The following is a 25887-nucleotide window of genomic DNA, read 5'->3' on the forward strand; positions in this document are numbered from 1 at the left end:
ATTATTTCTGTTGAGAATGCATGAGTTTAGAGCAAGCTAGAATGACAAAACAGTTCTTAACTGTCTTTCAAAAAGATGAGGTTTCACTTTACCTTCTTGTGTTTATTGCAGGCTTTCTTAGAAATGGCTTCTGAGGAAGCTGCTGTTACTATGGTGAATTATTACACTCCTGTTACTCCTCACCTTCGAAGCCAGCCTGTTTTTATTCAGTATTCCAATCACAGAGAACTTAAGACTGACAATCTACCTAATCAAGCTGTAAGTATTAAAAGCATTTTTAAAAATAGTTATAGGAACACATGGTATAATAACTTAAAATTAATTTTCTGTTTTTCAGAGGGAAAAGAATCATGTGTTTTTCTTCATCTTAGGATGCTTTATTAGTAAAGATCGTGTGTGTAAATTCTTACGTGAATGCTTAAGAATAAGAAAGTAGTGCCATTTAGAAATATATTTGGGGGCTGGCCCGGTGGCGCAAGTGGTTAAGTGCGCACGCTCTGCTGCGGTGGCCCGGGGTTTGCCGGTTCAGATCCCAGGCATGCACCGACGCACTGCTTGGCAAGCCATGCTGTGGTGGTGTCCCATATAAAGTGGAGGAAGATGGGCATGGATGTTAGCCCAGGGCCAGTCTTCCTCAGCAAAAAAACAGAGAAGGATTGGCAGATGTTAGCACAGGGCTGATCTCCTCACAAAAAGAAAAAAAAAAAGAAATATATTTGAAGTTATGGTGTTAGAAATGGCAGATATTTAGTTTTCCCTTGAAACTGTTTTCATGAGAAAAAAGAAAAAACTTGCATTGCTCTGTATCGCTTAAAATCTTAGATCTAAAAGGAACTTCAGAAGTCAGTCCTTTCTTTTTATAGAATATATAACAAAGGCATTAAGAAATTGAGTGATACTTCTATTGTAATGTTAAGTAACTGAACTTAAGATGTTAATAAGAGGGCCAGCCCGGTGGCTTAGCGGTTAAGTGCCTGCGATCCTCTACTGGATCCTCTACTGGCAGCCCGGGTTCACACCGACACACTGCTTCTTCGGCCATGCTGAGGGCGTGTCCCACATACAGCAACTAGAAGAATGTGCAGCTATGACATACAACTATCTACTGGGGCTTTGAGGAAAAAAAAAAAAAGGAGGGAGGATTGGCAATAGATGTTAGCTCAGAGCTGGTCTTCCTCAGCAAAAAGAGGAGGATTAGCAGGAATGTTAGCTCAGGGCTGATCTTCCTCACAAAAAAAAAATAAAAATAAAAAAAGATGTCAATAAGAGTTTGTATAGATATGTTCATTAAATGATTTTTGACTTTTCAAGATATGTGGAATGAGGAATGTAGAATATCGGCATTTCTTGCCTCATTTTCCAGTTTTTCTTTAATATAGTTCATGTTGAATCTTTTCTGTCTCTCTAGGTTGATTTTTAGGTGGTGAAAATAGTAATTTGAAGTTACTTAAGGGTAGAAAACATTTATCCACAAAGCAAGTACAATTTCAGAAAGAGGTTTTTTATTATGTGAAGGGCATGTTTGGCTGCTATAGTCTTGCTCTAGGCAAAAGAACTCCTCCAGCTCTTTGATTCTGTGTTGAAAGTCATTATAATGCAAGCTGCTGAATTTAAATTATAGTTTTCCACATTTTTAAAAACACTGACATTTCCTGCACGTAATCCTTAACTTGTTCTAAGAGAAATTAATGGCGTATAATCAACTATATAAACTTAAGAGTAAATGAAATGTTAAGATATTTTAAAATATAGACTTTTTAAAATGAAAAATTACCTTGTAAATTATAAATAGGATACATACTCATGGCAAAACATTCAGAAATTCCAGAAAAGTAAAAAAAAAACCAAAAAACAATCCAGTTACCCAGAGATAACTGATTAACATTTTGGTGTGTACTTCTTCTCCATTCAGGTGTATTGTCTATGCATATATTTTTACACCAGTGGAATCCTAATGTTTTGAAAGCTATTATTTTTTCTCTATATCATGGATGTTGTTTCATGACAGCAAATACAGAATTACTTCATAATGTTTAAATGACTACATAATACTCCCTTCTGTGGGACAGCCATAATTTATCCAGTTTCTATCAATTTTATGCTTTTACAAATAGTGCTGTAGCAATATTCTTATATATCTTGGCACACTTGCAACATTATCCTATTAGTTTACATTTCTGGCAAGGAAATTGCTGGGACTAAGCGTATGGGTATTTTATATTTTGTTATATGTTGCCTGATTGCTTTCTGTAAAGATTATGTGCCGATTTGGGGTGCCACTGATAAAGTATGAGCAAGCAGTTTTCCTGTCTATCTTTGTTAATATGATAGATGAGAAATTATATCTTACTGTTTGCTTACTTTTATTTGATAACTTGTAAAGTACTTACAGTGATTTCTATTAATTCAGTTTTTTCCCCATTTTTAAAATTGTGGTAAAATATACATAACATACAATTTACCATTTTAACTGCTTTTAAGTATACAGTTCGATAGCATTAAGTTTTTATTTTAATGTTTAAATCTTTGTCTTATTAGGAATATGTTGAGAGTGAGGAGTGAGGTTAGGGCTTTGGTCTTCGTTTTACTCCTAGTGACCAGTTTCTCCTTTGTCGTTTTTTGAATCACCTGTTTATTATCTACTCATGCAAAACTTGTCTTTTGTCATGTTCTAGTTTTCTATACACGTGCCTACTTACAACACATGTATATATGCTGTTAGACATGTCTTTACATTCTGCTTGCGTGGCCCCGACCTACCATCGTGTGTGCTGCTCACATGGTATGCACTCCATGTCTAATCTGGACTACCTTTTAGATTCCATTCTGTTCCATTCCTGTTTCAGTGTCCCTATGGCTGAATATATTGTAAGGCAAGGCCTTATTCTTTACTGTCTTTTCAGAAATTACTTGATTAATGTATTTAGTTTATTTCTCCAGATATGTTAGAATCTCTTTTGATAACTGCTGCCCCCCTCAAAACACAGTTGGGATTAGGTTGATTTCATAGATTAATTTGAAGATAATTAATATATTGCTCTGATCCTTTTGAAGAGGAAGTTATATTGTGTTTCCTGCAGTAGAGTTTTTAATTTTCTTTCATTTAAGTCATGCATTTTTCTCATTAGTATGATTCCTAAATATGTTAGTATGAGTCTTGAGGAAGAAATAAACAATGTAATAAAACTCTTAAAGATTGGATTATTCTAAAGAGAAGCAGTGGGAAATCCCAGTTGCTTGGCAACCAAAGCCAGCCCAAATGACCTAGTTTATTCTTCGATAGCCTTGATTTCTTTCTAGTACCCTTTCCATTTTGTTACTTTTGTGCAATTTTTATGCATTGATGGTTGATAAAATATAATATTTTTCTTTTGTTCAAAGTCCTACACCAAAGCTGAAGTCAAAATTGAAGATACTTGTTTGCACATATAAAATGTACCAGATGTCTTTTCATTCTGAGAGCCCTGGGAAGCTGATAAATTACTGTTCATTCTTTTTTTTGTTCTCTGAATAGCAAGATATCCCAAAACATGCACATAACTTCTTTGCCAGCTTATGAACATACTTGCCAGAGGGTCAGGTAACTATCACATATTTTTGTCCCTTGATTTAAACTAAAATTATAGCTAAAAATTTTAGATCATATTTTGTACAGCATTTGAAAAATGGTTGTATTAATATCAGTCATTTTTGTATAGACAGTTTTTCTTGACCTTGTGGGTGGAAGTTTATAAATCTGAGGATATGACCATGGAAGGATTTTCCCTAAAAAACTATCAAAATGAACACTTAGGATCTGTGCATTTTTATTGTATATTCATTTACATCTCAGTTTTAAAAATTTCTTCTTCACATTATGCAGGCATATTTAAATTTTACATGAAGTATATTTCCTTCCCCCACCTCAATAAAATATTTCTTGGTTTGCTGATCATACTACTGCTGTTTCTTTGATTAATATTTTATGTAACCATTTCAGAGTTTGTTGCTGAAAAATTTAAAAATTATCTCCTATAATAGGAATTCTCCTGCCTCATAATTTTTAGCATCAGATACACAGAACATATTTCTTCTGTGTATCTAAAATATCTCTTCATATTAAGAAGCCATTTCTCATTTGTTTTTGTTTTTTGTTTTTGACTTTTCTGTTCTCATTGGAGAGTATACCTCAGTTTTATTTTTTTACTTACATGTTTTTTGCCTAATTAAAAATTAAAACTATAGAGTTACTTATAAAATAAATATTTTTTCGGGTGTTATTTTTTTCAAGATTTGTATTGTCAAAAGCATTTCTTGCATGACTCCTATGCAGAGACTTTTCTACTCAGCGCTCTGTAAAGTACTAATGCAGAGTATATTGGAAACTCTAGAATGATTAGGATAATACATACCATGGCTTCTCATATTTCTCCAGTATGGTATCCCTTGTGCCAAAGTGGAAGGAGTGAAGCAAGAGGAACAACAGTAATACTTGCAGCAGCAAGCGTTTATATAGAATTGTGTAATAAAAAGGATTGGTAGGATACTGAAGTAAAGCGAGTGAGGTTAAGTTTACATTTGGTTGCACAGGCTTGGTTTTGATAAGATTTAATTATCCTAATCTAAGAGGAAAGGGAACCATTATTCCACTTAGAACCTCACTATGATGATTTTCCTAGACATTCTACAGTTGTGATGTCCAGTATGGTAGCCCTTAGCTACATGTGACTACATTTAAATAAATTAAAAAATAAAAAATTAATTTCCTGAGTTGTACTAGGCACATTTCAGGTTGGCCACATGTGGCTAGTGGCTATCGTGTTAGTGTAGATATCGAACATTTCCATCATAACAGGAAATTCTGTTGGACAGCACTGTTTTTTGTGTTCCATGTATCTACTTACCTTTGTATGTGTGCATGTGCTACAGTTATAATAACTACCTTAATATCTTTGTCCGCTAATTCTAACCCCTGTCTCAGTTTTGGGTCTTTTTTGATGATTGACCCACCCATCCCCCACCCCCACCTCACCCTCGCCTAATTATCGGCTCAAAGTGGAAAGTCTGGATCAGTTTTCAAACTTGGAAGCAGTAGAACCCCTTTTTCCAAATAAAATCTTAGTGGGGAGCCCAGTGTAAAATAGATGAGATAAACTGCCATATTTGAAGCGGGATTAGGGTGCTCACTATTCCGCACACTTGGCTTCATGAGAGCATAATTTTGAAAACCAATGACATAAAATATTCAAAAAATTATTCCTATACTGCTTTCAAGGATGATGATGCTTTGGAAACTGAATATTTGGCAGTTTGTGCATTACCTGGTAGATAAAAATCTGTATCTGGCATAAAAATGCTGTTAAAGGATATAAAAAAAGAGTTGTGGGGCTGGCCCGGTGGTGTAGTGGTTAAGTTTGAGCGCTCTGCTTCGGTGGCCTGGGTTCGCAGGTTCGGATCCAGGGTTCGGACCATCTCACCACTCATCAAGCCGTGCTGTGGCAGCATCCCATATACAAAATAGAGGAAGATGAGCACCGATGTTAGCTCAGAGCCAATCTTCCTCAGCAAAAGGAGGAGGATTGGCAATGGATGTTAGCTCAGAGCCTGTCTTACTCACAAAAAAATAGAGTTGTGTATGAGTATATAAAAGTGCAATTTGTTCAACTATTAAGTGTATAGAAAGTAAAAGATTGCCAATTTTCAGAAAAATACTTATTTTAATGTTATTTATCATAGCAAAGTGTTGGAAAACTATTCATATCCCATGTTAGAGAGATGGTATAACAAATAGTAAACTAAAAAATTTGTGAAAACAAAACACAAGAAATGTTAATTTAAAATAACATACAAAGTACTGTGATCTTTAAAATTGTAAGTAATACACTATGTAAAAATGAAAGTAGCTATGTTATTATAGTGGTGGAATTTTTCATTTTGTGACACATTTTACTAATTATCACCATTGTTAAGAAATGATAAATATGGAACAAAAGATTGATGAAAACTGGCATTTAAATTCAGTAATCATTAACCATGCTTTTTTCCTTTCAATTTTCCCTCCTTTCACCTACTTTATTTTTTAAATAGTTGTTTTTCTTGAGGCATTTGGAAATAAGTTGCTAATCTGGTCTGTCTTCATTGTTCAGTACTTTTAGTGTGCATTTCCTACAAACAAGGGCATTCTCCTACACGACCAGAATACAGCGATCAAAATCAGGAAGTTAACATTGATACATTATTTCCCTCTGGTCCTCAGTCCTCATTCAAGTTTTACCAGTTGTCCCAAAAATGTGTGTTAGAGCAAAACAAATATTATTCAGAATCACATGTTCTGTTTAGAAGTCACGTGTTCTTAGTCTTCTTTAATCTGAACAGTTCTTCAGTTTTTCTTTCATTTTTATGACCTTGACACTTTTGAAAATTACAGGCTATGTATCCTCTAGGATGTCCCTTGATTTGATTTGATCTGATGTTTCCTTGTGATTAGATTCAGTGTATGTAGCTTCGACAGGAACATCATAGAAGTAATGTTCTTTTTTTATCATTGCATCATATCAGGTAGCACATAATTTCAGTGTGTTGCATTACTGATGATGTGCTCTTCGATCACTTGATTTGGCTGGTGTTTGCCTGGCTTCTCCACTGTAAAGTTATGACTTACAAAGGAGGAAAGAAGAGTATTTTGGGGGAAGGTACTTGAAGGCAGTGTAAATATACTGTTCCTTATCAACTGTCAATGTATATCAGTATGGACTTAAGGTTTTCTTTGTTATTTGATGGGTTATTATTTGTTATAATTCTCAAATTGTCCTGTATTTGGCCAGTGGGAACCCCTTCAATGCGTCGTCTTTGTCCTTTTGGCATGTTCCTATCATCCTTTGAACACTTCTTTGAATTCTGGTAAAAAAAAAAAACAACAACAAAAAAGTTAATACACTCATCTTGTGCTTTTCTTGCTCCAGCTCTGGAACTAGACATTTTTTAGAGCAGTCTGGTTCCTTTTAGTGGAGTATGATATTTAGAAACTTATCCACCTACCCCTGCTTGGGCACTAACATTCCATGCCAGGCTGCCACTCTGTTGAATTACCTTCTTACCCCATGCAGGCCCTCATGGACCTCCTCCTTCACCCTGCACAGACTGTCTTCACCACATTGGCTACCAGCACCATGTGGACCCCTTCCTGTGTCTCCTTGGGCTCTGACACTCCTGGCCTGGCTACTTTCCTCTGGATGCCTTTCTTACCCTTCTCATGCTCCTGAGATTCTGGTATCCAGCAGTGAGCCACCACCACACATGGATAGATACCTTCCTTGTCTTGTTTGGGCTCAAGTTCCCCTTGCCAGACAGCCCTACCACGTGGATGCTATCCTCACATTGCTCAGGCTTTGATGCTGCATGCCGGGATGTCCTTCTTACCCCACTCTGAACCGCCGCAGCTCCTCTTCTCCTCCATATTTACACCTATTGTATGCCACCCAAAGGCTTTAGAGCTAAATTGTTCAGGGAGGGAAAAAGAAGAGGGACTTGAGTGGTTTTTAAGGGGTCTTTAATGTTCCTTTCACGTTGTCTTTTTTGCTATTGTCATTTAAAAATTAGGACGTAGGGGCCGGCCCCGTGGCTTAGCGGTTGAGTGCTCGCACTCCAATGCTGGTGGCCTGGGTTCGGATCCCGGGCGCGCACCGATGCACCGCTTCTCCAGCCATGCTGAGGCCGCGTCCCACATACAGCAACTAGAAGGATGTGCAACTATGACATACAACTATCTACTGGGGCTTTGGGGGAAAAATAAATAAATAAAATTATAAAAAAAATAAATAAAAATAAAAATTAGGACATAAAAACCATATCCAAATTTTCCTTTTTTGCCATGTGTTTTTTTCATTTCTTCAAGTAAATTTAAGCACCTTTCTTAAATATTGTGTCATTGTAATAAGAAAGCAAGTCTTTTGACTCAACTGATTATAAATTTATTTAACTGTATTACTTCTTATTACTTTACATCAACTAATATTAAGGATTCATGTAATGCTTCTTTTTAACCAAAAGTACTCATTTTGGATTGTTATATAGAGCGTCCAAGCTGCACTGCAGGCTGTCAGTGCTGGCCAGTCGGGAAGTCTGGCCCTTCCTGGAGCTCCTACCAGTGAAGGCACAATCCTACCTGGGCAGAGCCCTGTGCTCCGAATAATTATTGAAAACCTCTTTTACCCTGTTACTCTGGAAGTTCTGCATCAGGTAAGGAATACTCTTATGAAAGCAGAGTCAAATGGGACCTCTGCAACTTTTGATGTTTTATGTCTATAGTTTTTTAGGTTGTTGATTTTGGTTGATTTTGTTTAAATAATTTAAAAAATCTTCAACATCCTGTTTTATACAAGAAATAGTATCAGAGATAATTTTTTGATAGCCTTTTTTTCCTAACTTAAATACTTGATTTAAAAAGGTAAGAAGTTCTTTTTTTCCCCCCCCAAGCATGAAAGTGAACAAAGCATAGACTCCTATAAAAAACACTGGTAGTAGTTATTCGTGGTAAAGTAACATCAATATAGAAAACAACTAATTTATTTTTATTGACTCCTTACATTTGAGTATTTTTTGTTTTAAAAATTCTGAAAGAAGGTATGCATTCTCTTCATATGTAAGATAGAAGTATCATTTTAAATACTGATTGATGCCCAACATAGCTTTCATAGACTACCCATTAATATGTCTAAACTATCTTGATAAAAGGCATTCTACCAAATCGTGGCCTACTATGAATATATAGACTTTGAGAACTGGAAGGTTACCTAGTTACATAATTTTGTAGTGAATCAAACTGAGACTCAGATAATTGATGAGTTGAATATTGTAGAGAGTATTGAAGAGCCAGTTAGAACCCAAGCCTCCTAATGTGAAGTCCAGTGTTTTGTTTAGGATACTTGTTACATTTTTAACTAATACTTCATATATACGTACCCTCAAAATGTAATATACAGTTATTTGGTACTGTATATATATTTGGCATCTAGCCCAAAAATTTCAGTTAGTTTTTGTCTCCTTTAATTACATATTGATTCCATTTCATTATACTTGTCAACTCATGTATTAAAATATTAAAACACTAAAACATATTATATGATTATTTTCATATTTATATCTCAATATACATTGCACAGCATAATACCAGGCCAGTCCAGAATCATTGAACTGTTTTCCAAAGCTTCGGATTTGTACTACTAAGTGAAGAGTCATAGGAGTGTGTATATGTGTGCATGTGTATTTACGAATTGAAATGCATCTTATCCTTTTCTCACATTTTATAAATAAGGAAACTGGGACAGTTTAAGGAAGTTTAATGAGGAAGTTAAGTTACTTTGCCATAATCATTGTATCAATTGGCAATAGAGCTCAGATATATTTCCCAGTACAGTTTCTGTGCCATGCACGTAAATATCAAAATATACCATTTATTAGGCCTGCTGTGTTCCCTATGATAGTTTTCTGAGTTCCGTTTTCTAAGTATGTGCATTTGTGAAGCTGTGCTAGGGAGGGCTTTTAACGGTGGTATCCATAGCCACCTTTTGTTCCCTAAAAGGATTCAGCAGTTGCTTGAGTGATTGGCTTCTTTGTTCTGGTGGATTTTCTTCTCTTCTCTTTATCCCACGAAGTGGCATTGAACACTCTCTGATCTGTCAGCAGTGTGTGTTTGGTTTTGCTACTGTAACACTGTAGCTACTGCTAACTTATACTTTTGTTTCTGTTTTTTTTTTTTTTTTTTTTTCCCTGTGAGGAAGATTAGCCCTGGGCTAACATCCGTGCCGATCTTCCTCCACTTTATATGGGACGCCGCCACAGCATGGCTTGACAAGCGGCGCGTCGGTGCACACCCGGGATCCGAACCCGGGCCGCCAGTAGCGGAGAGCGCACACTTAACCGCTAAGCCACAGGGCCAGCCCTTATTTGCTTTTTTATCGTCTGTCTTTCTTCATATGAGCCGGGACTCTTGTCTCTGTTTTGTTCACTGCTCATTTCCCAGTGCCTAGAACAGTGGTCTGAGATTTGATGAATTAATAGAGCAGCCTCTAGTTGAACATTTTGTAGTTTCTCTGTCTTGAAACATCTCAAAAAGTAGATGCTGAGTCTCAGGGTGAAGTGGTTGATCCATATGACTCTTTTTTTTTTTTTTTTTTTTTTTTTTTTTTTTTTTAAAGATTTTATTTATTTATTTTTCCCCCAAAGCCCCAGTAGATAGTTGTATGTCGTAGTTGCACATCCTTCTAGTTGCTGTATGTGGGACGCGGCCTCAGCATGGCCGGAGAAGCAGTGCGTCGGTGCTCGCCCGGGATCCGAACCCGGGCCGCCAGCAGCGGAGCGCGAGCACTTAACCGCTAAGCCACGGGGCCGGCCCTTGATCCATATGACTCTTGTACTTCCATTCATATGCTTTGTAACACCATTATCTCATAAAATTAATTAATTCTTGTTGTAGCCTCCTGTTTTACTATTGTGCCATTTATGACATGCTATAAAATAGGTTAAATATTTGAGTGCCTGTTGTGTGTCAGGCACTGTTTTAAGCCATACGTGGGTGTTGAAACATTAACATCTTAGGCTTGACCTAAGTCATTTTGGTACTAATAGTTTTAATAGAGGAAATTATTTTCATTTAAAAATGGGATTCATGAGTCAAATTGTATTTATAAAGGTACATTAGCTTGATGTTTTTTTCTTAGATTTAACCTAATGTGAACTTTTTTCCAGATATTTTCTAAATTTGGCGCAGTCTTGAAGATTATCACCTTTACAAAGAATAATCAGTTTCAAGCCTTGCTTCAGTATGCTGACCCATTGAATGCACATTATGCCAAAATGGTAATTATGATTTTTTAAACTTTTCACTTGTTAATCAGACACTTCAGTGATGCTGAAAGAAGCCATCATGTCTTTTCCCTTGCTCCAGTTTACTATGTTATTTTTTTGTTGTAGTAAAATATACATAATATAAAATTTACTATTTTTAGGTGTACTGTTTCATATATTCTTTTTTATAATAAGCTAAAATGACTTCTTTCTTCGTATAAAATGGTTTCAAATCACCTATCATTTCTCAGATCTCTGGGACTCGTTTCTGTTTGTCATGTTTAAAGGCTAGAGTTGAGCACAGTACTCCTGATATAATCTGACTAATAAAACAGAATTATCTTTGCCCTCGTGCCTTCGTCTACTTCTATTAAATCAGCCAAATGTTGATTGATTTCACTATTTTTGCAACCATATTCACTGTTGAATCTTCTTGAGCTCTGTATTGGTGAAGACATTAAATCTTATGAAATATGCTGCTGTCAATTCATATCATCTTTTTTTTAGTACGTGAGTGCTTGACTTTTGACAAGATTATAAAACTTCACATTCAGTTTGGCCCATTTCCCCTAAAGATCTTTCCCTAACCCTAATTCTATCTTGTATTGGTATCTGAATTATTTCTAATTTCTTTTCAAAGGTAGGGACTAAGATTTATATTACTTTGGTGTGCCATACAGTATCTGGCTCTTGACTAGGAATATAGCCTTTATATTTGCTGTAGCCTCTAACTGTGTATATGATTTTGTACCTTTATGATGACATACTCGTTGATAACTATTTTTATAAGTCAAGGTCTTTTGTAAATTTTTTGTTTTATTTTTATGTGTTTTAGTTTCTGATATCTGTTTTTATAAATTGGAGCATTTGTTGAAGTCATAAGTGGCTACAAATATCCCTTTGGCAAATTTGTGGTATTGTGAAGGGAGAGATTATCGATCTTTGGTCTTGTATCAGAACTGACTCCAAATTTTTCTCAGCTTATTATTTCAAATAGTCAATATTCAAAATAAATTTACAAGAGAAAAAAAGTGGCAGTTAATATTTCATATATTGTGGTTCTGACAAGTACCATTTACAAAGACTTGATCTTAACCTATATAAACTATACTAAAAAGAATTAAGATGAAATGTAAAATTAAAATATCTTTAAACATTTCCTGTGGACAAAATAATCATAATAATAGCTAGTACAATGTACAATAATGTATAATGGTTTTCCAAGCTTTTGCATTTCTCCTCTTTCGTTTGATTTTACTACAGACAAGGTAGTATTATCCTTATTTTACAGATGAGAAAACTGAGAGTTAGAGATTCTCTTTTTCTCTCTTAGGCTCACATAGTGACAGAGGTAAAAATAAACACAGGTCTTAGGCTTTTAAGTCCAGTGCTCTCTGCTTTACACCTGATTGCCACTCTGTGTCAAAGTAGAGCTACTTGATTTATCAGTGTTGTTGTCTTGCAAAACATCAGTTCCTTTCTTACATGCTTCAGGCTCTGGATGGCCAGAATATCTATAATGCATGCTGCACTCTGCGTATTGACTTCTCCAAGCTCACCAGCCTTAATGTGAAATATAATAATGACAAAAGCAGAGACTTCACTCGCTTAGACCTTCCTACCGGTGATGGCCAGCCATCCCTTGAACCCCCAATGGCTGCTGCTTTTGGTGAGTAGTTCTGTTTTGAGTCACAAAGCAAGTTTTCTGAAGTTACAAGTTTCAGTTATTAATTCATGTATGTCAGTTGGCCTTTTTCTTCTTGGATTCTTTCAGGATTTCTAAAGGAAAGCAAGAATCATGGAAGAAAATGTGTCCATTAATTAAATTGCAATATTAGTAGATTCTGTTAGTTGGCAAAACAAGTGAATTTCTGAAATTGAGTTATAAATTTATTTTCTAACATTAATATTACTCATTCTTTATAAGCTGTACAACCATTTGCTTCAAGCTAATAGTCTTACGTATTAACATTTGTTTAAATATGTTGGTTTATAGTCAACAGAATATTGGCATAAGTGCTCTTGGGAGAAATACTTTTCCCTTTTTAAGTAGTGATATTTTAAAACAAGGGCCTAAATTAGTAGTACATTCTTCCTTTATTCAAAGAAGAAGATTTATTTTGTTTTGTTTTTTAAACATCACTTCCATCTTTACCTTAAGCTTGTGTGAAGTTGTGTTTTTGCATTAATAAAAATACAGCCTTCTGAATTGTCTCTGCAAGTGTCGCATTGAAGAGCTTCCTTCTTTTTTATTGAAAATTAGTTCTCAATATATTTATACTTTTAAGATAAACCTTTATGTAAAGGAAAAAGCAGTGGATGGCTCAGTTGGATATATCATTAGGTTAGTATACGTACTTTGTGGTTTTGCAGTTCTCAAAAGTGTGGTTTATTATTTAGATAAAGTATTAAGGTTTATTTCCCTTTGTGATTGTTCTCCTTTCCCAAATGACACCATAAAATATTGCTAATTTTGAGACCCTAAGTAGTTAGTTAGTCCATTTTCATTGAGAAAAAAGAATTCTTAGCCAAATTGTTGTCCAAAATTTCCTAGGAAACAGTTTGTAACTTTATTTTAAAATAAAAGCTTTTGGTTATTTATAACTGAAAAAGTCAAGTGAGTTGTTCAGTTCATGTTCCTAAAATTGTTAAAAGTTTCTGTTTTGGTCTCACCAAATTTTTGTGTTTTATATTTGTTACCATCCTCTACTTATATGTCTAATTTGGCAGAGCCAAAGGTCTGTGTAATTACCATTTCAATAATAAATGATAGAAATTGAAGCTATCAAATTTGCTAAAACTTGGCTGTCAAATGTAGAACTGCACTTATTCCAGTAATTGAATATAGACTCCTGGTGTAATTAATGTTCTGTATTGTGGAAGGAGGACTTTTTAAGAATACGATTAAGAACTTTGGTTTCTGAATATAAAATATCAGAATATTAACATCCTTTTTCATTGTGTTAATAAGTCCTTAGTCATTGCAAAGTAATGTCTACATCCTAAGATAAGTGATTCATCAGACAGAGAACACTACTTTTTTATGTATTGTCTGCAAGTGTACTCTGCCTCACTAATATTTGACACAGTTCACTATTTCCTTTTGTTTCTTGACTTCTGAAACACCACACTCCTGACTTTCTGCCTACCTCACTGGCTGTTCTTTCTCTTTTACATATTGCCTTTTAAAGTTCTTAGGGTTAAGTTGTAAGCTCTCGGTCCCTGTTTTTAGTAATATATTATACTTATACAAAAGCTTATAAAACATGTAAAATATTTTTAATACCCATGTGATTACTATCCAGGTTAAGAAATAAAATATTTACACATACTGAAGAAACACTCTTTGTAACCTTCTCATTGATTGTGTTCCCAATCTCCCAGCCCCAAGATACCAGAGTCTCAAATTTGATCATAATCATTCTTTTGCTTTTCTCTGTTTTCCTTATGTTTTTTTTTTACCACTCATTATGCAGCCCTAAGTGCTAACTTTAATTTTTTTTCTCCTTTATTTAGAACTTTATGTAAATGGAATCATGCTGTTTATTGTGTGTGTGTGACTTGTGATTCCTCCACATTTATATGTATAGCTATTGCTTGTTCAGTCTCAATACTGTGGGGTATAGAGATTCACGTTGTATGACTATATCACAGTTTGTTTATCCATTCTCCTGTTGATAGACATTTGGGTTATTTTAGTTTGAGGCTATTTTCAACAATGCTGCTATGAAATTTTCCTGATTACCAATGAGGTTGAGCTTGTTTTTATTTGTGTCTTGGCCGTTGTCCCTTGTGAATTTTCCGTTCAACTCTTTTGCCTATTTTTGTGTTTGGTTTCTTGTTTTTTTCTTGTTTATTTGTAGGAATTCTTTATATATATTCCAGACAGGCACTAGTCCTTTGTTGGTTATATGTGTTGCAAATAGTTTCTCCCATTTCTGGCTTAGTGGTTCATTTTCTTCATGGTATTTTTGTGTAGTGAAATGTATCTGTCATTTCCTTTATATTTCTGTTTTTTGTGTTTTGTTTACCCTGACATCATAAAGATATATGCTTATATTCTAAAGTTTATGGTATTTTAGTAACTTTGTTTTGAAATAATTTAAGTTGCAACAATAGTACAAAGAATTTCCTTATATACTGCATTCAGATTCTCCAATTATTAACATCATGTCACATTTACTTTATCATCTTTCTGATTGTGTGTGTGTGTATGTATGTGTAGGTAGATAGGTAGTTTTTTTTTCCCCTGAATCATTGGAAAGTAAGTTGCAGGCATGATGCCCCTTTACTTTTTTTTTTTTTTAATTTTTTCTCCCAAAGCCCCAGTAGATAGTTGTATGTCGTAGTTGCACAGCCTTCTAGTTGCTGTATGTGGGACGCGGCCTCAGCATGGCCGGAGAAGCAGTGCATCCGTGTGCGCCCGGGATCCGAACCCGGGCTGCCAGCAGCGGAGCGCGCACACTTAACCGCTAAGCCACGGGGCCGGCCCTATGCCCCCTTACTTCTACATACTGATGGTTTGGTTTATTTTCTAAAAACAAGGACATTCTTACCTAAATACAGTTCAGTTATCAAATACAGGAAGTTAGGGGCCGGCCCGGTGGCGCAAGCGGTTAAGTGCGCGCGCTCCGCTGCGGTGGCCCGGGGTTTGCCGGTTTGGATCCCAGGCGTGCATCGACGCACTGCTTGGCAGTCCATGCTGTGGCAGTGTCCCATATAAAGTGGAGGAAGATGGGCACGGATGTTAGCCCAGGGCCAGTCTTCCTCAGCAAAAAAAGAGGAGGACTGGCAGATGTTAGCACATGGTTGATCTCCTCACAAAAAAACAAAACAAACAAATACAGGAAGTTAACTTGTATACAATACTGTTATATAATCCATAGACCTTTTTAAAATTTTGCCAGTTATGAACATAATGTTCTTTATAAGAGAATTTTTTCTGGTAAAGATCCAAACCAGTATCAGGCTAATTTATTTGTCATGTCTCTTTCCAGTCCTTTAATTTGGAACATTTCTTCATACTTTGTCTTTCATGACCTTTGCATTTTTGAAGAGTTCAGGTTGGATATTTTATGAATGTCTCTCAGTATGAGTGTCTTGATTTTTTTCCTGAAATAATGTGTCTTTTTTAGTTCATTACATCAGGAGACACATGATGCCAGTTTATCCTATTCCTGGTGGTATTAACTTTGATCACTTACTAAAGTGGTTTCTGCCAAGTTTCTTCCCAGTAAAGTTACTGGTTTTCTTTTTGTAATTATTTGTAGGGAAATAACGTTGAGACTATGTAAATATACTGTTCCTATCACTTTTCATCCTTTAGTTTTAGCATCCATTGCCGAAATTAGTTGTTACTGTGATGGTTGCCATATTGGTGATTTGCTAATTCCATCATTCCTTTTACGTGTATTACCTGGGATTTTATTATAAAGGACTTTTTTCTTACCCCTTCTTTCCTTCCTCCCTCCCTCGCTCCCTCCCTCCTTCATTTATTTTGAATAAATTTGGTGTATAACATTGTGTGAATTTAAGGTATACAACATGTTACTTTGATACATTTATACATTGTAATATGATTGCCAATGACACGATATTTATCACATTCCATAATTATAGCATGATGTTATTGTCTGTATTATACTGTGCATTAGATCTCTATGGCTTATTTACTACTTGTATTTATTTATCTTTTTGTGTCAGCATGGACCCATAGATTCTTATTCTTTGGGTTATAATTTTGTACTATCGTTTTTCATTTTATGTTCAAACTTTCCCAGATTTGGCCAGTGGGAGCTTTCACTTTGGCTTCTGTGGCCTTTTGACATGTCCTCGTCATCATTTGAGCGCTTCCTTACTGTCAGGCAGAAGATATTTCAGAGCTTTACCTTCCCTGCCTTAGCACTGCAATCAGCCATTTCTCCATTGAGTCGTGGTTCCTTTTAGTGGGAAATGGTATTTGGAAATCAATATCTAGGCATTAGATGTACTCGTTGCCAATAGGGAGTCATTGTTTCTGGGCACTTTAAATGGACATGCCTAAGATACATATGTATATATGCTTCATAAATACATTTGTGTGTGTGTGTGTGTTTAAAAAACCGCAAGTTTTAACTGATACCTCCAGTTCCAATCCAGTGCTCCTTTATATTGTAACTCCCTTCTTCAAGAATGAGAAATCTAGTTTTCATTAGCCTTGAATATTTACTTATTTGCTCAATTCTGTAATATACAAAAAGTAGTTTTAGAATTGCTAATGCATACCATTAACCTTCAGCTTAATATTTGCTTAAGTAATTTTATGGGCATTGTTCATTGGTCTATTTATTTGTCTTTCTGTTTGTCATTACCACAGGTCTCAATATCTGATAGAGAAAGTCTTTTTACCATATTCTTCAAGAGTATCTTGATAGTTCTTGACCATGTACACATGAATTTTAGGATCCACTTGTCAAGTCCTCAAAATAAAAAGCTATTGGGGTTTTGATTGGCTTACACTGACTTTTTATTAAATCACTTAGAAGATAATTGTCATCTTTAGAGTAGAATCTTCCAGTCTTTGAGCATTGTCCATCTCTCCATTCATTTGGATGTTTCTTAATGTCTTTAAGTAAAGTTTGGTGATTTTTCTCCATAAAGGTTTGCATGTTTTGTTAGATTTATTCCTTTTTTTTTTTTTGTGAGGAAGATCAGCCCTGAGCTAACATCTGATGTCAATCCTCCTCTTTTTTCTGAGGAAGACTGGCCCTGAGCTAACATCTGTGCCCATCTTCCTTTACTTTATTATTTTTTTAATTTTTATTTATTTATTTTTCCCCCAAAGCCCCAGTAGATAGTGGTATGTCATAGCTGCACATCCTTCTAGTTGCTGTATGTGGGATGCGGCCTCAGCATGGCCGGAGAAGCAGTGTGTCGGTGTGTGCCCAGGATCTGAACCCAGGCCGCCAGTAGCGGAGTGCGTGCACTTAACCGCTAAGCCACGGGGTCGGCCGGATCTTCCTTTACTTTATATGGGACGCCGGCACAGCATGACTTGGCAAGCAGTGTGTTGGTGCGCGCCTGGGATCCGAATTGGTGAACCCTGGGCTGCCGCAGTGGAGCATGTGCACTTAACCGCTTGCGCCACCAGGCCCGCCCCGCCCCCTTTTTTTTTGTGAGGAAGATTAGCCCTGAGCTAACATCTGATACCAGTCCTCCTCTTTTTGCCGAGAAGGATTGGCCCTGGGCTAACATCTGTGCCCATCTTCCTTTACTTTATATGGGATGCTGCCACAGCACGACTTGACAAGCAATGCGTTGGTGCGTGCCCGGGATCCGAACCTGCGAATCCCGGGCCACTGCAGCAGAGCGTGCACTTAACCACTGCACCACCGGGCTGGCCCCAGATTTATACCTAAGAACCATACTTTTTAGATTCTAATTTCAGACCTATTATTTATGATCTGTGAAACCTTGGGCAAATTGCTAAACTGCTCTGCACTTTTGTTTCTTCATATGTGAAATGAGCATAAAAATAGTACTTTATGGGTAGGGTTGTGATGAATGTTAAATATGCTAATATACATAAAGAGTTTCGAATGGTGCCTGGGAAAATTGCAGTGTAAGTTTCAGCTATTATTGTTACTTTGTTTTTTAAATGTTGCTAATATAGAAATGCAGTGTTGTTTTTTGATTTCATATTCAACAACCTTGATAAACTCTTAGGTTATATAAAGAACTTTTATAGTTCCATAATAAGAAAACAAAGAAACCAATAAAAAAAATTGGGCAAAAGATGGTGTATGAATGGCAGTAAGCACGTGAAAAGATGCTCAGCATCTCTGGTTATCAGAGAAATGGAAATTAAAATCACTGTAAGATATTACTGCATGCCCATTAGAATAGCTAAAATTTAAAACACTCACTGTACCAAGGATCTGGAGCATCGTTCACTAGCGTACTGCATTGCTGACAATGTAAAATTGAGGTACAACCACTTTAGAAAGAGTTTGGCAGTTTCTTAGAAAGTTAAATGTGTGCCTACAATATGACCTAGTCATTTTACTCCGTCATTTTCCCAAGAGAAATGAAAGTTTATATCCACACAAATGCTAGTAGGTAAATGTTCATAGCAATTTTATTTGTAATGACAGAAATCTGGGAATATTCTATTCTAAATTCTGGAAATATTCTATAGGTGAATGGATAAACAAAATGTAGTTTATCCATGTGATGAAATATTTTTCAGCAATAAAAAGGAATAAATTGGTAAGAACAGCAGGATTATGCTAAATGAAAGAAGCCAGACAAAACATTATTATGAATGGAAGAAACCACATAAAAAAGAACACCTACTATATGGTTCTGCTTATATATAATGCCATAAAATGCAGACTAATCTGTAGTGACAGAAAGCAGATCAGTGGTTGCTTGGGGACAGAGTTTGGAGAAAGATAGATTGCAAAGGCACACAAGGAAATTTTTGAGATGATGGAAGTATTTTGATTGTGATGATAGTTTCACATGTTTTAAATATACCTCTAAACTCTTCACATAGTACCTTTTATATGTGTATACTCTACTGTATGTAAATTAGAAGAGAAAATTAAGTCATATCACTTCAGACAAATGCTGATGACCTTCGAATGGTTCTCATTTCTTTCAGAGTAAATGCCCACATCCTTACATTGGAGTACAAGGCCCTATACCATCCACTCCAATGTTACTTTTTTGACATTTGTATCTCCTTTGATGCTCCCCCTGTGCTCCTTCTCCCCACCAAACTGACATCTCTCCTGTTTCTTTTTTTTTTTTTTTGTGAGGAAGATCAGCCCTGAGCTAACATCCATGTTAATCCTCCTCTTTTTGCTGAGGAAGACTGGCTCTGAGCTAACATCTATTGCCAATCCCCCTCCTTTTTTTTTTCCCCCCCGAAAGCCCCACTAGATAGTTGTATGTCATAGTTGCACATCTTTCTAGTTGCTGTATGTGGAACGCAGCCTCAGCATGGCCGGACAGGCGGTGCATTGGTGCGCGCCCGGGATCCGAACCCGGGCCGCCAGTAGCGGACCACGCACACTTAACTGCTAAGCCACCGGGCCGGCCCATCTCTCCTGTTTCTAAAACATGTTAGGTATATTCCCACCTCTGGATTGTTCTACTGGTTATTCCTTCTGCCTGGAGTGCTTTTCTCCCAGATGCCTGCAGATTTTGCTCATGCTGTCCCTTTTGTCCTACCCTGACCAGCCCTCCCTCAGTATTTATCACCTTCTTACCTTATCAGCTTATTTACTATGTTTATTGTATATTATGTTTTTATCACTAGAGTTAAGCCTCACTAGGGTAGGTTTTTCTTTCTATGTAGTTTACTCATGTTTGTGCCTGACACAAAATAGGCGCTCAAGAAATATTTGTTAAAGTAATGTTTATTATTCTGTTTTTCCCACTACTGTTTTTGAGTTTAACACTGTTTTGTATTTTCATCTATTTTTAACTTTCATACTTATTTTACCGAAATTTAAAGTTAATGATACTGTACCCTTTCCTTACATAATACAGTAACTTCAGAACACTTTATCTCCTTTTACCTCCTCCTAACTCATTATTATTTAAACTTTTTTTTAATTTTAACCTTGCAATTTGTTAGTATTGTTTTATACCATGAACATTAATTTAGATTAAACCATATATGTCTCTTTAGGCTTTTCATTCCTTCTTGCAACTCAGATATGCCATCTGGGATCACTTACCCTTTACCTGAAGGACATCTTTTTTAAGATTCACTTGAGGAAGTCTGTGGTAACATATTTGAAGTTTTTATTTGTCCAAAATGTCTTTATTTTTTTGTCAATTTTAAAAGATATTTTTGCTTAGTATGGAGTTCTAGGTTGACAAGTATTTTTCTTTCAGGATATCATTCTGCAATATTCTGATTTTCTTTGTTCTTAGAAAGTTAGCTGTCAACTAAACTGCTACTCTTTCTCTCTCGCTATTCTTTAGATATTTTCTTCATCTTTGATGTCCTGTAGTTTCAGTATGATATATCTATGTAAGGACTTATGTGTTCTGAGTGGAGCTCATTGGGCTTCTTGATTTGGTGGATTGTTGTCTTTTATTGGTTCTAGATATTATCTTTTCATATATTTCCTCTTTCCACTATTTCTTTTCTTACTTTCTAAAACTTTGGTTAGACCTGTTATATACTCTCTTACTCTATTCTGAGTGTCTCAAACTTTCTTTCATGTTTTCTATTTGTTTATCTCTCTGAGCTGCATTCTGAATAATTCCTTACGGCCTCAATTTCACTAATGGTGTCTTCATTTTTGTCTAATCTGTTGTTAAACTTGTCTGGTAATTTTAGATTTCAATAATTATGTTTTTCATTTCTAGAAATTTTGTTTCTTTTTCTAAGGTATCTCCTGCCCTACAGATATTTTTCAGCATGTCTTTTATTCCTTTAAACGTACTATTTAAATCTTCATCTGATAATTCCAATGTGTGAAATATTTGCATTTGTCTTTCTCCAGTTAGGTATTGCTTTGCTTTTTTTTTTTTTTTGGATGAATTATTCATTTTACTTAGATAATTAATTGTGAGAGTTCTTTGAAGCTTGGGATGAAGGTGGTATGTTCCTCCAGAGAGAATTTGCTAGTCTGTGACATAAAAGGCTCTATGTTGGGGACCATTTCAATCTAAGTCCATAACTTTATTGGGTTTCCTTTGGACTCCTAAGAAGTGTAAATTTTGGCTGAGAATTTGCATGTCATCTTGCTTTTGGTTAGAACTTTTCAGTCCATCCTTTGCTAGGCATGAAGGCCAACTTTCCTTGCTGTTTTCTGAGGGTAGGAGGAGTGTGAATGCGATGGATTACTTTAGGTTTACAATTCTAGATTAATGCCCTGAAGGTCTCCTATTGACTTCCTTCCTTGGGCTAACCTTGGAATTTGCATCTTGTCTACTACCCCATGAGGCTGACAAAACCAGAGCTCAGTTGCACAGGGTTAGGTTTTTGGCCTAATATCATCTTGTCAGCTGTTAGACTTTTTAAAGATCTTTTTACTCTTTCACTGGGCGTTTTCTGCAGTAAGGTTGGTCTATATTATTTAGTCTGCTACTATACCCACATTTTTAAAAAACATAATTGTGCTATTTTTTTCATAGTACACACTCTGTAATATTTTAAATGGCTCTCTATTTTGTCTGGTGACTCATAATTTATTTACTCCTCCTTCAATTTGGGCATTAAACTTGTTTCTTTAGGGTTTTGCTGTGTATAAACTGATTTCATAGGTAAAAATGTTATCTATTAATTGTATTGCCTTAATTCCTATTGTGGTGGTTCATTTTCCAAATGTAAAATGTCTGTTCTCAGTCATTTAAATCTTAAACCTTTTTCTTAAAGGTTTATATAATCTTTTCAAAAAGATACTAACCTATTGTCTAACAGGTCACTTTGCTAAAGTGTTCCTGTTTCTGCTTATTTGAGGAGTGTAGATTTATGGAAACTTTATAAATGATTCTTCTGTCAAATTTTAACAAATGTTCGTGTTAATCATATTTTACTTGGAAACAGTTATTTAAAATTTGGCCCTGATAATTGTTTGCCAGTTCTTTTATTTATTACTATTTAATATTTTGTGATAGTTATCTCAAAATTTTTCATTTCTCTAAAACCTACTGCTAGTCTTCTGCCTCACCCCTCCCCTGCCATAGCCATATGTATTAGTCTCTCTGTGTTTAAAAAGAACCTCCCTTGCCCTTCCCCTAAATCTCAGTGATTTACAGCAATTAACATTTATTTCTCTCCTATGGCTGACACTTAGGCACCTGTGGATCAGCTTTTGCAACCCTCCTTCATATGTCTTTCTGGTTGAGGGGCCAGGCTGAAGGTGGATCACTCCATCTGAGACACGGCATGGCATTCTTATGGCAGAAAGTGAAAAATAAGAGAGCTGGTGTAAACCCATAATGCCTCTTAAAGCGTCTGTATAGAGGCAGTACATGTCATGTCTGTCTGTGTATTCCTATCACGTGATCAAGTGCAATAGGAATTTCATAGAAACTATGCTGCTCCCATAGGAGGCACTGCAAGTCACATGACTGGTCAGAGTTATATGGAAGGGGAAGCGAATACTTTGCAACAATAAATAATATAATCTCTCATATGTTTTCTTATGTTCAACTTTCTAGTGTAAATTTTCGTAATTAATCGTATCCACATTGGAGTCTCATTAAGTCTTCCTTTATGCCTTAAATATAGTTATTTCTGTTGTAAAAATAAATTATTTTACCTAGGTTCTTGAGCCTACTTGACTGTGAGTTTATCAAGGAGGGAGATTCTTTTCTTTTTTTTAAAGATTATTGTTATTTTTAAAATTTATTTATTTATTCCCCCAAAGCCCCAGTAGATAGTTGTATGTCGCAGCTGCACATCCTTCTAGTTGCTGTATGTGGGACGCGGCCTCAGCATGGCCGGAGAAGCAGTGTGTCGGTGCGCGCCCGGGGTTCTGAACCCGGGCCGCCAGCAGCAGAGCGCACGCACTTAACCGCTAAGCCATGGGGCCGGCCCAAGGAGGGAGATTCTTGTCTGCTTTGTTCATTGCTTCCTCAGCACTAGAAGGATGCTTGGCTCATAGTGTGCTTACAATAAATATGTATTTCCCTTCTTGTTTCATCAGTAATTCTCATTTTTTGTATCTTCACTTATTTTCAATTTCAAGCTAACTCTGTTAGCTCTATCCCTGAAATCTCTTAATGACTATATTTTCTTGAATTATTTTAATAAATCACAGTTACATATTTAACAAATTCTGTTAAATAATTCTCTTTAATGAAGAGTAAACTTATATGAGCTTTTAACTCCTCTGGAAAATACAGCCTGCGTACTTCTTCCTATAAATATGCTCATCACCGTATCAGTAAAAAAAAAAAAATTCCTGCCTTGGACTCTTGCTCTGACTTCTTGCTTTAGCTCTAAAACTGTTCTTTAGCTTTTACATTTCTCATTCTCTTTGACCTCTGTTGAACCCCCCTCCCCAAAACTCTGTTCCTCTAGATCCTTAGGGACTACATAATTCACTTTGTTTTTTTTGTTGTTGTTGTTGTTTTAATAATTTTATTTATTTATTTTTTCCCCCAAAGCCCCAGTAGATAGTTGTATGTCATAGCTGCACATCCTTCTAGTTGCTGTATGTGGGACGCGGCCTCAGCATGGCCGGACAAGCGGTGCGTCGGTGCACGCCCGGGATCCGAACCCAGGCCGCCAGCAGCGGAGCGCGCACTTAACCGCTAAGCCACAGGCCGGCCTGATTCACTTTGTTTTTTTCCTAAGGGTGTTCTCTTTTTCTCTGTTCGTTAGAATGGTTCTCTTCCTTCCTCTACCACTTAAGTGTACTAATTCTCGCAGGTTCTGTTTTTAGCTCTCTTCATTTCTTATCTTGTGCCCTTTTTAGTGGAGCTCTCATTTTCATGACTTCTACATTTATTTCTACATAGATGGTTTACAAATATGTGTCTTATAATAGTTATTCTGAGTTTGCCCCCTCATTTCCACCTGTGGGCATTTCCGTTTGAATGTCTTACCGTCACCACAACCTTCACAATTTCCAAAACTAAGTTGTTTTCCTCCTACTACTGACTCCTCCATTGGAACTAACTTCTGTTTTTGTTGATGGTGCACAATCACCAGGCTTCTAAAAGGAAAAGGAAGAATACCAGCATTTGTTTAGCATCTGGTAGACACTAAGCACTGTGCTTTCAATTATATAATGTCTAGCTCAAGTTTTACCTCCTGAGAAACCTCCAAACAATCACAGTGAATCCTCTGTGATCCCTTCTTAGACCACTTGCTGTACATTTGTATTTAAACCACTAGATCCTCAACATATGAATCTCCTGTAATTCATATTTTAATTTGTAAGCCTTGCAAAGGCAAGGATTTTTATTTCATATTTCTTTTTATCAGCAGAGTACCCCATAGGTACACTACAATTTAATAAGTATTTAATGATTTTCACATAGAAACAATGCTCTAAATAAGGGCAAAATCTCAAACTATGTAACAAAACTAAATAGACTGAAACGCAATCACAGACTAACAACTCAGAACCAACTAACAGCTAAGCTGTGCTCTTGGATCTTGAACCCAGTTGAAAGGAGTTAGCCTCTGGAAGTGGCAGAGGCTCTTTGCTTATACATTAAGGATCACCTGTTGAACAAGTCTTTACTCCATAACAGAATCTCCTTATCAATAATATATCCTCATAGAGCCATTTTATATTGCTGTACTAACCATATTTATAGAAGGTATTATATTTATTTTAGCTTCTCTTCCCCATTAGGTGCACCAGGTATAATTTCCTCACCATACGCAGGGGCTGCTGGATTTGCCCCAGCCATTGGATTTCCTCAAGCTACAGGTGACTCTTTTAAAAAGTTGAATTTGAAATGATTTTTTAATGATGTTCTGTATTTTCTAGGAACTTAACCAAGGTAAAAAATATTAGCATATTTGAAGCATTTACAATAAAAGCATTATGTATATCAGTCATAGAAGTGGCTCATTGTGTGATGCACAGCTTCCTTGTATTTATAAATAATTCTCTTGAGTTCCATTCTGAACCCCAAAATTCTATTAAGTGTTGTACATCATTTATACTTTGCCATTTTACTTGCCAGATAACTATAGGTTGACTATATTAAATAACCTTAGATTTGCCTTTTCAGTTATTATATAAAGTGTATGAGCTGCTTCCGTCTTTGCTGATATGCCTATCAATTACATGTTGAAAAGACCTGTGTCTTATTTATCTTTGTGTCTTCAGTGCCTTTGGTGGCATTCGGTACATACTATGCAGTCAGTAAATATTTGAATTAATAAACATTTAGTATTCAGCTTATTTGTAAATCCTTTTTTTTGGTCATTAATGGGTTCAGAAGATAACCATAGAGGGTATGCATGCTGTTTATTTCAGGGGATATATATATTTTTTTCTTTAACTAATGGAGATAATTAAGAGCTAGCAGTTGGTTAATACTTTGATAACGGCTTTCTCCCTCTTTGCCAAATAGTAAACAAAATGAATT

At 36.0% G+C, this 25887-nt stretch overlaps 1 protein-coding gene across 11 annotated transcripts in view; it reads left to right on the forward strand.

The window, feature by feature from the left end:
• The window catches only part of PTBP3 (polypyrimidine tract binding protein 3), a 98488-nt gene that overhangs the window by 57555 nt on the left and 15046 nt on the right, over positions 1–25887 (forward strand). For 9 of the 11 annotated variants that reach the window (XM_087419295.1, XM_087419296.1, XM_087419298.1 and 6 more), the window contains 5 exons: positions 112–258; positions 8053–8217; positions 10726–10836; positions 12319–12493; positions 25143–25220. In XM_087419295.1, coding sequence (XP_087275421.1) covers positions 112–258; positions 8053–8217; positions 10726–10836; positions 12319–12493; positions 25143–25220 — 676 coding nt within the window. The remainder of the gene's footprint in view (positions 1–111; positions 259–8052; positions 8218–10725; positions 10837–12318; positions 12494–25142; positions 25221–25887) is intronic. The other 2 variants (XM_087419293.1, XM_087419294.1) reach the window with 2 other exon arrangements.

The sequence above is a fragment of the Ceratotherium simum genome, chromosome 29, assembly GCF_057802395.1.
Source record: "Ceratotherium simum simum isolate JZ-2026a chromosome 29, ASM5780239v1, whole genome shotgun sequence".
Classification (NCBI taxonomy): Eukaryota; Metazoa; Chordata; class Mammalia; order Perissodactyla; family Rhinocerotidae; genus Ceratotherium; species Ceratotherium simum.